General features: G+C 51.5%; 1 protein-coding gene across 1 annotated transcript in view; it reads right to left on the bottom strand.

Annotated features, from left to right (window-relative positions):
• Positions 1-406, bottom strand: part of SP2 (Sp2 transcription factor) — a 24,039-nt gene extending 23,633 nt beyond the window's left edge. The window contains exon 1 of the mRNA XM_006924745.2: positions 268-406. Within this exon, the coding sequence (XP_006924807.1) occupies positions 268-274 (7 nt within the window). The 5' untranslated portion in view covers positions 275-406. The remainder of the gene's footprint in view (positions 1-267) is intronic.
• Between the last annotated feature and the right edge of the window lie 12,480 nt (positions 407-12,886).

Below are 12,886 nucleotides of genomic sequence, written 5' to 3'. Positions count from 1 at the left end.
CCCGCAAGCCCCGCCCTCCCGCCCAGCAGGCTCCAAGGGGGCGGGGAGTCGAACGCCCCCTTCCGGGTGCCTCCGCCCGGCTGGCCAGCCCCGCTCCTCCTCCGGGCGGGAATGCTCCCTCCCCCGCCCCTCCCGGAGCCGGGCCCCGGCGCCAGGCCCGGCCCCAGGGGGCAACCCCCCCCCCCGGTTCCCCCTCCCTGCGGCCTCTGCCCGTATTCCCAACCCTTGGGGGCCGGGAAGACCCCGCCGGCAGCGGCCAGGACCCACCGCTCATTACGACATCTTCCTCCCTGGCCTCCGCCGCCTCCGCCGCCACCGAGAGCCTGACACCGCCCGCCTAGCACCCGCCAATCCCGGAGCCCGCCACCGCCCGAGCGACGGCAGCGTTCACCAATAGGAGTTCTGTACATTGAGGACCGACAGCACTACTAACCAATCAAAGAGAGGTATCTAGAGCGACGTTGGTTTGGCCAATAGACCTGTGAGATGTCACTGATGGACGGTAGAAGATACCAACCGGAAACCTACTGAAGAGTGAACGACATGTTCGCTAGCCAACTGGCGGGAGGCAAAGTCCCGCCCACAAGGTGGTTGATGGACAGCAACAGGAAGCTAGATGGGGAGGAGCTTAGCTGAGCACTGGTTTTTGTATTGGTCGTGGTTGACCTTCCACCCACCTCTAACCCAGAGGATAAATGATAGATCTGCCCTAAAGCCAATCAGAAGTCCTCAGGGTGAGGCCGAGAAAAGCCCTGTAAATAGCTTGTTCATTACATCTCAATCAAGTATCGCCCTGATGTGCTTGGGGCTTCCTGCTCTTCCGCCACTCAACCACATGCCTGGTGAGTGGAAAGCCACCAGCCTTTTATTTAGTCCCTCGCCCTTCAACGCCTCAGGAGAGGGAAATGAGCCCCCAGGCGACTTTATACGACCAGGCATTGGCGTCTGACACAATAGCGGGAGTTGGGTCTCCGTGACTTCTGAGAGAGAGCATTATTTTCACCGTCTCAGTTCAAGCCCCTGTAATTGTCACTTGGTTATTGCAGTGACCCTCCCCCCGCCAACTGACGGCCACCAAATGTGAGCATCAGAATCACCTGAAGCTCTCTAAAAGTAGATCGCCCCTGCTGTTTCCCAATCTTATGCACGTCTGGGGGCACTCCTTGGAATATGCATTCTAACCAGCACACAAATATTCAATTGTATGCAAATGAATATTTGCATACAATTAGACAGAATTGGTGTCTATCCCACGTTCCTTTTTGAAAGAGGTGCTGTGAGTAAAGCACTTGGCGATGCTACCAGGATAGGTTTATCTTCCTCTCCTAGGTCTTTTTCCTGTAGACGTGTAACTTAGGAAGGCTACACGGCATGAGTGAGAAAGAGGCATGAGTGAGAAAGAATCGGTTCTGGCTTCAGACCAGCCTGGGTTCGAAACTAACACATCCCACTTGCAGACAGGCCGGGTACCGAAACTCTCTGAGCCTGTGTCCTCATCTGTAAAATGAGGCTAATCACACCTACACTTTAGAGCAGTGGCTTTCTTTCTTTTTTTTTAAACCTTAACTCACAGTAGGAAATATATTTGCATCCTGGCCCAGGACACTTATACTCCTATGAGAGTGTATAGGAAAGTTTTCAAAAACAATACTTACTTTTACTACCTGTGATGCGCTGATATTTCCCATCCTATCCTATCGCCTTTCTTTCTCTTTTTCTTCCTTCCTTTTTTTTCTTATTTTCTTTCTCTCTTTTTTTTTCTGTCCTTTATCGGCAGTTTGAAAAACACTGTCAAAGGGTTGGTGTGATAAAAATAATATAAAATAGCAAGCAGAAAACAAAAACAAAAGCAAAAATACTGAGCAGAATGCCTAATACACAGTAATTACTGAATAAATGTTAATAGTCTCTTCCAGTCTACCCCTCTCAGCTTCAGTCTTTGAAAAACAAGACTTTACAAAGATATCACTCCTCTGGTTAAGATCCTTCATTGGCTCCCTATACCTTTCTAGGTTAAAAGCCCAAACTCCTTTTTAGGCAAACAAGGTCCTTCACATTCTTTACTCGTATACATTTCATACTTTATCTCCTTCCCCCACCCCATTCCCTTCCTACAAATCCTCTCTTTTTGCCTCAAGGAAAGATTTCACAGTTCCTAAACACTTATGCTTCTCTACTATTTTCCTTCCTACCTAATCTTTCTTTTGCCAAACTCCTATGCATCCTTCAAGACTCCACAAAGTCTAAACACTGAACTCCCACTCAGTCATAGCTTTTTCCTTCTCTGGACTGTTCTTGACACATGCAAAGGGCTTCATTCACTCACACTGCATAAATATGAGTACATTACACACTTTTTTCCCTTCTGACTCCCTGCTAAACTGAGCTACAGTGGAAGGATTGAGGCCAGTACTTGGAGGAATGGCAGGAAATGTATGCTGAGTTAAAGAATGAATATTTGCATACAATTATATTTTCACGTGACTTGTTTATATAGACCATACGTTCTTTTCCCAGGCCATTTTTCAAGTTAAGATTGCTTCACAGTCAAGCTAAGGACTCCACCCAGGTTTGTGACTCAGGGATTTGAGGGGGGAGGTGGGGTTGAATATCCTGCTGGGCCACTGCCAAACCTCTTGTGGGAAGAAAGCTGGGGGCAGCTGTGCTTCTCCCACCCCAGAGGCCCCATCAGAAAGACAGCAGAAGTGAAGACAAAAAAAAAAAAAAAAGCATGCATGTGGGTGGGAAGACAGGGTACAAAAACTTAGAAGAATTTTGCAGCAGTTTTGAGTTACTTGAATAGTTCTTCCCTCTTGAAGGCCACTATTTTCTTGTTTTTTTCTTTATTTCTAGCCTATCTGGCTCTTCTCTTACCAGAGGAATGGCTAAGGAAGGGGACACTTTCTAAAAAGAGAACCCCCTTATACTTTTGTCAGGACTGTCAGAGTCTTTGAGCCTCATATACAACTCCCCAAAACCACCTCGCAACTTCCCTTCCTGCAGATTGCTTCTTTCAAGATGGCTCTGTTCTCAGCAAAGAGGAAGGAGGCCAGGCAGCCAGCCTCTAAATGCCTGCTTGCTCTCTGATTACACTCTAGACTCACCAGAGAGCTTTTAATCAATTCTGAAGTCTGAATCCCATCCCAGGCCAAGGAAATCAGAATTTCTGGGGGTGGGAACCAGGCGACAGTATTAAAAAGTTCCTCAAGTGATTCCAGAGAGCAGCCAAATATTGAGAACCATTCTTCAGTCCAAAGATATTTTCTCACTGGGGGTGCCCAAGTGAAAAAAATCCATGAACAGTCTGTTCCCTCCACCCCCAATCATTCTTGTCCCTCCCCTTTTTGAATTTCTCCCCTTCCCACCCTACCTGCCTCAGTCTGGTGGTTCCTGTTGTATCGCACCATCAATCAGGGAGATACCTCTTCCCTGGTGCATCTGGTTCTTGGGCAGGTTCTCTTTCAGTGATATTTTCCTTCTTGTTTCCAACTGCTTTCAGCCTCTTCCTGCTCTAAGTTATCACTTTCACCTCGTTTCTAACTTACAAAGCTTCCCGTTCTCCACCCCTAAAATCTCCTTTTTTGTCTTGTTCACCACTGCATCTTCCACTTCCAGCACATTGCTCAATATATAGTAGGAACACAGTAAATGTTTGTTGACTGACTTACTGACCGTATTCTTCTAACACTCCATGGGCTTATCCCCTTCTCTTCCAAGCCCAGCTTCCTCTACCTCCATTTCACTTCTCCTCAGTCTGCCTTTTTACTTCTTCCCTCTTCATTTTTCCAGGCTTTTCCTGCTTCCTGACATTCTCCTTGTCTTTCTCTTCTGCATGTAGCTGCCCCCATCTAACTCATTAGCACCAAAGAGAGCATCTATCCCCAAGGATGCTGAGGGCACCAGAGGGAGAGATGGATGGATGCAGAACCACAGTCTCTGCCCTTAAGAAACTCTAAATTGCTCTGGGGCCTCCTATAAAAGGAACCACATGTTCCCACTGGTGCTGGATGTCCAGAAACTAGAAGAATATCAATATCAATATCAATGTCCCAGCCCTCGACTCCCTGTTGCTCCTCACTCATAGCTACAACCCAAGCTTTATTCTTTACTTTTGAAGAGTTATGGCCAGCTCATCCTTCTAAAGACGCTATTCTGCCTTAAGGATATTCCCAGTAGCCTCTGCTTCTCTCCTTTCCCTCCTCTGGTTTTCTACGCCTCTTCTCTTTCCACCTACAGAGAAATCAAAGTTGCAGACATTTCAAACCATCCCAGGCACTCACAAGCCCAGAGAAAGATCTGATGGGGCAAACACCTAGTTTAAATAAATTATGGTTACTTTTCCCCTCCCAAGTCCTTCTATGATTTCAATTATCTAGGTTTTCTCAATCTTCTGTGAGCGTGAAAAATTGACAGAGGCTATAATATGCATCTCCCTATTATACTTCAGCAGTTACCCCACTCCGCACCCCAGGTGCACACACACAGCTACCCCTCTTTCTCCACTGCCCAGGGATGCCCCTCCTAACCCACAATCTGACTCATCAACTCCCTCTGTCCCCTGGTTCCCCTGCCTAGACCGATGGCTGTCCACCAACTGCCATGGAATCTTCCAGCAAAGACATTCCACCCATCCTTCCCCACAGGGTTCTTCCTTCTTCTCTGGTTGTTTCTACCCCCAGTCCTCTTGGGATGAGGTCTGTGGAGCTAAAGAAGAAAGGGAAGCCCCAAACCCTAAGAGAGAAGGAGCCCTTTAGGGTGGAAGGCACTAGTGCCCTCTCAGCTTTTGTGTGTCACCACCAGGGGGCGCCCAAGGCATTTCCAAAAGCAGGCGCCTGGTTTTGTTGTGTTTTGTTTGGAAGTATAATTGAAATATAACATGATATTAGTTTCAAGTGTACCGCATAATAACTTGATATTTGTATATATTGTGAAATGATCATACAACAGGTCTAGTTACCCTCTGTCACCATACAAAATTATCTTTTTTTTTCTTGTGATGAGAACCTTCAAGATCCACTCTCCCACAACTCTCAAATAAGCAATACATAGAGTTTTTAACCTTACAGGAAGGAAAGGCAGGTGTGGAAATTCCATTTAATAAGCATGCACTGAGCGGCTACTGTTTGCCAGAAACAGAGTATGGTCTAGCCGCTACAAAGATTCCTTGTAAAGAGCCATTTGCCTCTTCAAGGAATCATTTCCTACGTAGCAGCTCATTTGACTGCCTCTGGTAGCAGCATCCTCTCTCCACTCAGCCCTCGGCACCCATCCTGGCCCTACAACCACAGCTCCATGTCTGCTCTGACAGCGGACTGGAAACATCCCGGGGGACAAAAGGGGGTTGGTTGTGACTTTCTTCTGGTGGACACTGTCTCCTTCTCTCTTCTGAGTCCCCAACTCCCTTCTGTCTAAGCCCCATCTCTGTTGCCGTGACTAGCTTCATGAGGGTTCCCAGACACCCTTAGTGTGGAGGGTATGGATTCAGTGAGGCCACTGGCTGGGATGCTGGGTTCAGGAGCCTAACTTCTTCACCTGGAAGTGCCGACCCAGCTGGCAGAGACTCGGGAAGTGGGTGACGTTGGAGATAACAATAACAATAATAATATTAATAATAACACTGGGGCCCACAAAAATGGCTGTTATACCCTCTAATGATCCCTTATATTTATAGATCTCCTTCCCTTCCTAGACACTTCAGAGCCATCGCCCAATTAACTCTCCCAGCTTCCCTAGGAGGGACAATTAACCCCATATTTTATGACCAGGGGAAACCATAGAAGGTGATGGAGTTGGCTAAGGTCACACGGTGTATTAGTGACAGTAGAATTTGTAGAGTAGATCTCTCTCCTTCCTTTTCTCTCTATCTAGACCCACCTAAGTGTGTGTGCCTGTGTACATACACGTACACACACACGCACACACATACACAGGCTCACTGTCCATCCTAAATCTGCATTGCCAAGGACCTCAACATCTGATAGAAGCTGGAACTGGGGTAAAAGATGGTTACCTGGGGTAACAAGGAGGGCCTCCCAGTTATCACTGAGGAGGCCTTCTCAGGGCCAGCCAAAGTTCTAGAAAAATCTTTGTCCGTTCTGTTGGACATACCTCTTGTCAGGCAGCATGCCAGGACCAAGCCTCTCCTGACTTCGGGACTCATGAAGAAAGAAATGTGTCTGGGGCCCCCACACAATGTGTCCCCCACTGATAGTGCCAGGCATATGTTCATCCTGAAAACCAGTGTGGATGAAGAACCCCGCTAACCTCTTCCAGCTACGGTATTGGGGATGCAACGTGATTCCTAGCAGGAGATGGGATGGGGTGGCCCTTGAGAGAAAGGAGAAGGCCTTGCCAGCAAGAATGGCAATTCTTTGGCCCACACAAGAGGACACTGAGGACAGGAGCAAGCGGAGGAGGGGAGAGATGATGCTGAGGCACATGACTCCATCTCAGCTTCCAGTCTTCACCGGGAAAGTACAACAGAAACCAGGAGACGCTTTTTTCTAGTCTGATCTCAGGCATGGAAAGGGGGAATGTGCTTTTGTTTACAGCAGGAGGGAGCAAGGTTATCTAATCTAAGAGCTTCCTGCTTATACAAGCAGGTAATGCCCTGGAGCAGGTGACAGCCAAGAGCAGTGAGGTAAAGGTAAGATGACATTTGGCTCATATGGACTATGGTCCCAATAGGCTTGGACACTGGGATTGGGAGAGTTATATGTGGAGAGAAGAGCAGTGGAAACCTACGTTATGGCAGCCTGGACTGGATTCTTCAAGTCTCTGATTCTTCTTTACTGGCCCCCACCTACCAGCTTCACTCCTGACTCTCCTTGTGCCTCTGACCCCCTGACCCTGAAGCCAGGGCCTGGGACAGTCCCTCCCCCAGCTCCTGGTTTCCCAGCTGAAACTCCCAGGCTCCACATTGCTGAGATTTTACTAGGGCTCCCAGCTGGGTCCCACTTTGATCTGGTTTCAAAAAATAAAAAGCAGTACTAGGAGAGTAATTTTCCCCGACCTGCTTGGGAGGAAAGCAGGCTGGAGGCAGGTCCTGACCAGCCCGGCCCACTCCTCCTTGAGCCTGTAGTCTGAAGCTGGTGGCAGGAAGCTTGGGGGCCAAGGGAGCAAGGCCATCTTTCCTCTCTGGCTTCCTCCCCTCACTGTTAGAGCACTGACCTCAAGGTAGTCTTGTATTCCTACCTACCAATCAGCAGGATATAGAATGAAAGGACAGTATGGCTGCTCCCCCAACCAACTTCCCCAGTACCAGCTCCTCACCCCAACCTCTTGCCTATTGGGCTGGATTAGAGCAGTGCCCTAGTTGGAAGGGCATTGCCTCTGTCCCCTCCCCACTGTGCCCCTGACCCATTCCTGGGGAGTGTTGATTGACCACTCAGGGTGGGGCCTGACAATGGGCAAGTGTGTGCCCACCTGCCTGGGCACCCGAGACATTACTCAGTTGGCTGTCTCAGTGCCAATTGTGGTCGCGGGAGGCTGGACTAAGGAGTGGAGAGGGGAAGGTCGGGCTGCAGAGAAGGTGGGTCAGCCTTTTATGGAGCTTCCTCCCCATTTCTCTCCCTACAGTGTGACAAGGCCCTGGCCCAGGATTTCCATCTTCCAGCAGCAGCCCCGCCCCAATCCCAGTTCAAAGGCTGTCTCCTCACCTGTCCCAGATGCTTACCTGGCCCTTTTAAGTGGTTAGCAGTGCACCTCTCCCCCACCCAGCCAAGGATCAGGGCTTCTCCATTCTGGTGCAGGGGTCGTGGGGGACCAGGGTTATGAGGTGCAGAGTCTAGAGTCTGGGAGGAGGCAGAAACATACCCTTAAACCAGCTGAGCTGCCCCCAGTGATGTCAAGCCCTATACACAGGGCCACTGGCCACTAGGTAATCCTTCATGGATGGGGAAGGAGCCAAGGATCCAGCCCAAGGGAACACTGGCAGCTGGATTGGTGGGCATGGACTGAGGGTACGGTGCCCGAGCTGGGCACTTTGGCCCGTGAGATTCCCAGCTCAGCCTTTCGGCTCATGGGCTGAAATGAGAGATGGCCGCCAAGCACAGAGGCTTTCTGTGTTTCTGCACCCTTATTGTGCCATCTTTGTCTCCCTTGAGGGAAGACTCCTACCCTATGTACACACTCCAAAAGTACGCCTTCAATATCGGGACTCTTCCAGAATTGGCCAGAGCCCACCCACACTCCTGTCCCCACTTCCAGGCCACTGTTGCCCTTTCTTTGTCTGGGAAAAGGGACCACGGGAGCATGAGCCCCACTGTCAACAGAGGGAGGTCTTTTCTGGAAGATATTCCCTTCCACTCCCCCCACCTTGCCCTAGGCACGTCTCCCTGACCTAAAGGCAGAGAGGAGAGTCTAGGGTGGGGGAGGAAGTTGGGAGTCACCTAGTCTCCAGGTGGGGCGGGGTCCCCACCATGATAAGCATCTTTCTGGCAGCTCCAACCTGTTCTCTTGGTGAGTAATTTTTTTCCTAGAGGAGAAAGGTAAAGGCCTTGGCGGGGAGTTATTTTGGCTCTGAAGTGTCCTTGCAGCTCCCCAGGCCCCTTCCAGGCCTTGTGCAAGAGCTGTAAATCTCTCACCACTCGCTGGCCTGGGGGGGGCCTGCTGCTTCAACTTTCATGTCGGGAGGTTTTATGCGTTTAGCTCCTCTGTAGGGCTCCACAGCTCCTGCCTAGGGCCTCTCCCCAGCCTGTAAAATTCCAGTCCCATAAATCTTGGCTGTCCCCCTAAGGGCCAAGCAGTGTTCCTCCCACTCCACCCCTCACCCATAAGCATCTCTTCCCCCAAGAGAGAGCAAACGGCAGAGCAGTGGCAGAGAACACAGGCGGAAGGATTTCTGAGGACAGCCGTGGGTGGGGGCTTTCTGGGGCCTCCCTCTCCCTTGCTTCTCTGGCATCAGCCGCTGCCTGGCCAGGTTTGGACCCTGTAACTGAAAGGTCTGCTGTGGCAGCTTCCAGGACTGGAGGGGCTTCTGGGGGGTCTCTGGTTGGGAGGCCCTTAGCCTCCACTGCCTGCCAGCATCCACCTGAGCCTCCTGAGACAGGTGGCTGTCTGTCTGCCAAGCCCCCAGGTGCAGTCAGAAGTGGCAGGCAGCCCAGTGACTATGCCGCTTCTCTGGATCAAAATGGGGAGCCTGAGGAATGGGAAAGGGGGTAATAGCAGCTGAAACCTGGATGGGTCATGGATGACTTTAAGAGTCCAGTGGATTCTGCAGTAAAACAGTTCTTAACTTCCCAGTCTGATGGGAGAGACTGGACACTCACTCAGGACTAGGCCAGAGGGAAGGGGTCAGGTCGCAGGCCCTGGGGTGAGTCTCAGGCCTGGGGCAGGAAGAGAGGGGTGGGCTTGTGCCTGGGAACATCTGGCTGGAGAAGGGAGCATAGGACAGTCTCAGGAAGGAGGACAAGGTGAGAGCTGCAGAAGGACAGGGCGTCTCTAGTGGAGGGAACGGTCTGTTCCCAGAGGAGAGGATGCAGCCTTGGGCGGGGGATGCCGGCAGGTTTGCCAGGAAAGTGAGGAGCCTGTGCTTGGTTCTGCCCTTCCCAGAATCAAAGGTAAAGCTGAAGGTGGGGAGAGGCAAGGTGGGCTGTAGGAGAGAGGGCTCCATGGTGGGGTAGAACGCAGCCTTGCAGGCAGAGAACTTCCCACTCCAGGGTCTCACTGACCCTCCCGGTCTTTCATTACCTGTACAGAGGACTTTGGGAAACCCACGCTCTCTGCCATGGAAGTCACCTCCCCCATCCCTCCCCCACCCCACCATGTCCAGATTTGGCCCAATTTGCATCCCATCTCCCCACTCTCACTGCCAGGCCAAGGCAGTGCTAGTGGCTACCATTTCTTGAGCATTTACTACATGCCAGGCACTGCTCTAAGCACTTCACATGCACTTAGCCCCACTTTACAGATGAGACAGTTGAGGCATAGCGAGCTTAAGTAATTTGCCCAGAATCACCAGCTGGATAATGGCACAGTCAGAATTCCAACCCAGGAAGTCTGGCTGCAGAGCCCAGGTTCTTCACCACTGCCCTCTTTCGCAGAAGGGGCGCTAGCTCTCACTGAGGCCAGGGCCAAGGGCATCCTCTGCACCAACTCCCAACTCCCACAGAGGCCAACAGGGGTGTCGTCCTCTTTCTTCGGGCTAGGAGCAGTGTGGCCGTACATTCTGGTCCTCTCTGGGGGACGTCTGCCTACCAGGGATTAGCCTCCCCGGATTACCCCCACCTCCAGTAACGTGGAGGACTAGCTGCGAACTCCCCTGGGTACCCAGCTTCCGCTAGCACCCAGCAACCGTGGGGAAGCTGGGTAATAACAAAAGTGAAACTGACTCAGCTAGTTTCCCGCCCCCACCAAGGGAAACAGGGAGCAGCCTCCGCTGGACAACAACTAATTAGACACTTTTTATTGCCCACACCATCATAATTCGCAGACCTTGGCCAGGTTGAGGAAGAGGAAATGGGACAGATTGGATTTCCAGGATGCCCTCAGAGTCCATCCCAGCTACCACTCCCCTCGCCCGCCCCCCCACCTGCTTCCAGACGGGATAGAGACATTTCCTCCAAGTGAGACCATAGCCCTGAGATCCATAGGTCTTTGCATCTCCCAAGCGTCCCTCAATCTCAGAAAGGGGTCTTCTCTAGTCCTATGCTCTAGCAACTCAGGGAAGAGGAGGAATCCCATCTCTGTTTGTCCCCAGGAGGGGCCAGCAGGGAGCTGGGGCAACGGCATGGCTGTGGAGGCCTTTGGCTGGTGCCGCCTTGGATGTTGGCTCACGGTTCAGGGAATTACTGATTTTTCAATACAATCTGACTTCTCTCTCAGACCAGAACCTCCCAGAGGACACTGGTCTTGTCTCCTCCATCAGACTGACTGATCCGGGAGAAGGTGTCTTCCCGAGAGAGGGTCGTGCCTCGTTTGTTCTCTGCCCCTTTCCTCAGTTTCCCAAAGCAGAGCTTTGTCCATAGCGGGGCACTCCTGTTGTCCATAGAACAGTAGTTCTGGCTTTGACCCAAAGAGGGCTGCATTCTGGTTAGGAAGTGTCACCGTCACCTTTCAGAACCTCTATTTCCTCGTCTGCAACATGGGGTAATAATAGGACCCACCTCAGGTATTGTCGTGAAGATTAAAGCCTGGCCCACCGTAAGAGCTCAGTAAATGAGAGCTCTTAGTAGCTTTTTGGGCGGCTGGCAACAGGGAGGAGACTTCTCGGACAGCAGCTTTCTGCCCATTAGAAACCAGGATGGGACTGCAGTAGTTCAGGCTTAGAGAGGTAGCCTTCAGAATGGGAGGCACAGAAGCCAGCTGGCCTGGTGGCTCTGTGTGGGTCTCTCGCTGAGACTCAGGTGGACAGGTCAAGTCCATTATCTCCAGGAGGGAGCAAGGAGAGCTGTGGTCAGCATGGGCAATCTCAGAGACCTGGAGCAGAGAGTACAGCAATGAAGATGGTTATCAAGTTAGGAGTCGACTGTCCCCACAGAGTGGAGAGTAGTAGGGACTGTGCCTCTCATTGCTTCAGGAGGCCAGGAAGGAATATAATGGCTTCTTTACCAGGGCGGCAGTGGTCTCAAATCCAATAGAGACGCTTAGAGGATGATGGAGGGTTGAATATGGGCAGGAAGGTGGACACAATGACCTCTCCCAGATCATGGATTCCGAATCTCCTGAAGGAGGAGGGCACACAGAAGGAGGTGGAAACTCACTGAAGGTGGAACGCATCCGCCTTCTCTGTCATGGTTAGAGACGTGCCCCTGAGTTCAGAGTGGTCACAGGCTGCTCCACGATTCCATACTGACTCTCCTGGGGACAAGGTGGGGGGTGACTCAGGGGGCAGCTGCTTTGAGGGGAGCCAGTTCTGCCCTCAGTAAGGACCCTGGGTGGGGCTGAACACATTGACACTTGGCATGGAGCCAGGGCCCTCAGGTGGGTGGGTGGGGCCGGCAAGTAGAAGGAGGGAACACCATGATTTTACAGAAGAGATGGGGCAGACCTCACCGCCTTCGGTGTTGGGCCTCCAAGAACGAAGCAAGCTGGCATGGGGAGGCGGGGAGGAAGGAGGGGCTGTGAAGCTCTCAGGAAAATCTCGAAGGACAATGCTCTCTCTTCTTCTTTCCTTCTTTTCAGTTTCAACTTAAAAGTCATCTGTACTGGGAAGCCTCTCCGTATGCTCCCTTCGCCCCCTGGCTTACCTTTGGATGTGTTTACATGAGTTGGGGAACGAATTTGCCTTCCCTACTCCTCCCTTCTTCTCTCCTATGCTGTTGAATCCCCCTGCCAGTGCTTAGGGTCCTGTGCTAGAGCTGGGAGCAGTTCTGGGGAACCCTTTAGGGAGCAGTTGGTCAGATAGGGGAGCCTCCCCAGTCTGATGGGGAAGAGAGAATGCACTCCTGAGTCATCCTCAGAACAAGGACAGAGAGCAAAGGAGTGGGATTCTTGAGGTGGTGCTAGGAGACCGGCTAGGGAGGGAGGCTGAGTGCAGTCGTTGGGGCGAAGCTTCCTAGAGAAGAACGTGAAATAGATTTAGCGGGAGAGGCCAGAGAATGTCATTTCTCCTTCAGCAACGTCTATCTATCCAAAGAAGAAACTGCCTGAGACTTCACAGTAAACCTGAGCCAGGATTCCAAATCCTTTTTCCCCAGGCTGAGGGGAGGGTGCTAGGATGAAGTGAAGAAGGAAGAGGAGGCATGGAGGGCTGGAAGACAGACAGGGAAGGAGTGCACGGGTGGGGGAGGGGAGGCTTGTCACGTTGGTGAAGTTCCTCCCTGGCCTAGGGATGACCCAAAGTCACTTAAATGAAAAAGAGAGAGAGGCCAGTTGAACAGGTCCCGGTGGTGGCCGCAGTGAGTCAGGGAGCCAGTCGTCTGATCCTATGAGCCAGATCTCCGAA

This window comes from Pteropus alecto, unplaced genomic scaffold (genome assembly GCF_000325575.1).
Source record: "Pteropus alecto unplaced genomic scaffold, ASM32557v1 scaffold98, whole genome shotgun sequence".
NCBI lineage: Eukaryota > Metazoa > Chordata > Mammalia > Chiroptera > Pteropodidae > Pteropus > Pteropus alecto.
Note: the sequence above shows the minus strand (reverse complement) of the source record. Positions and strands in the feature narration are given on the sequence as shown.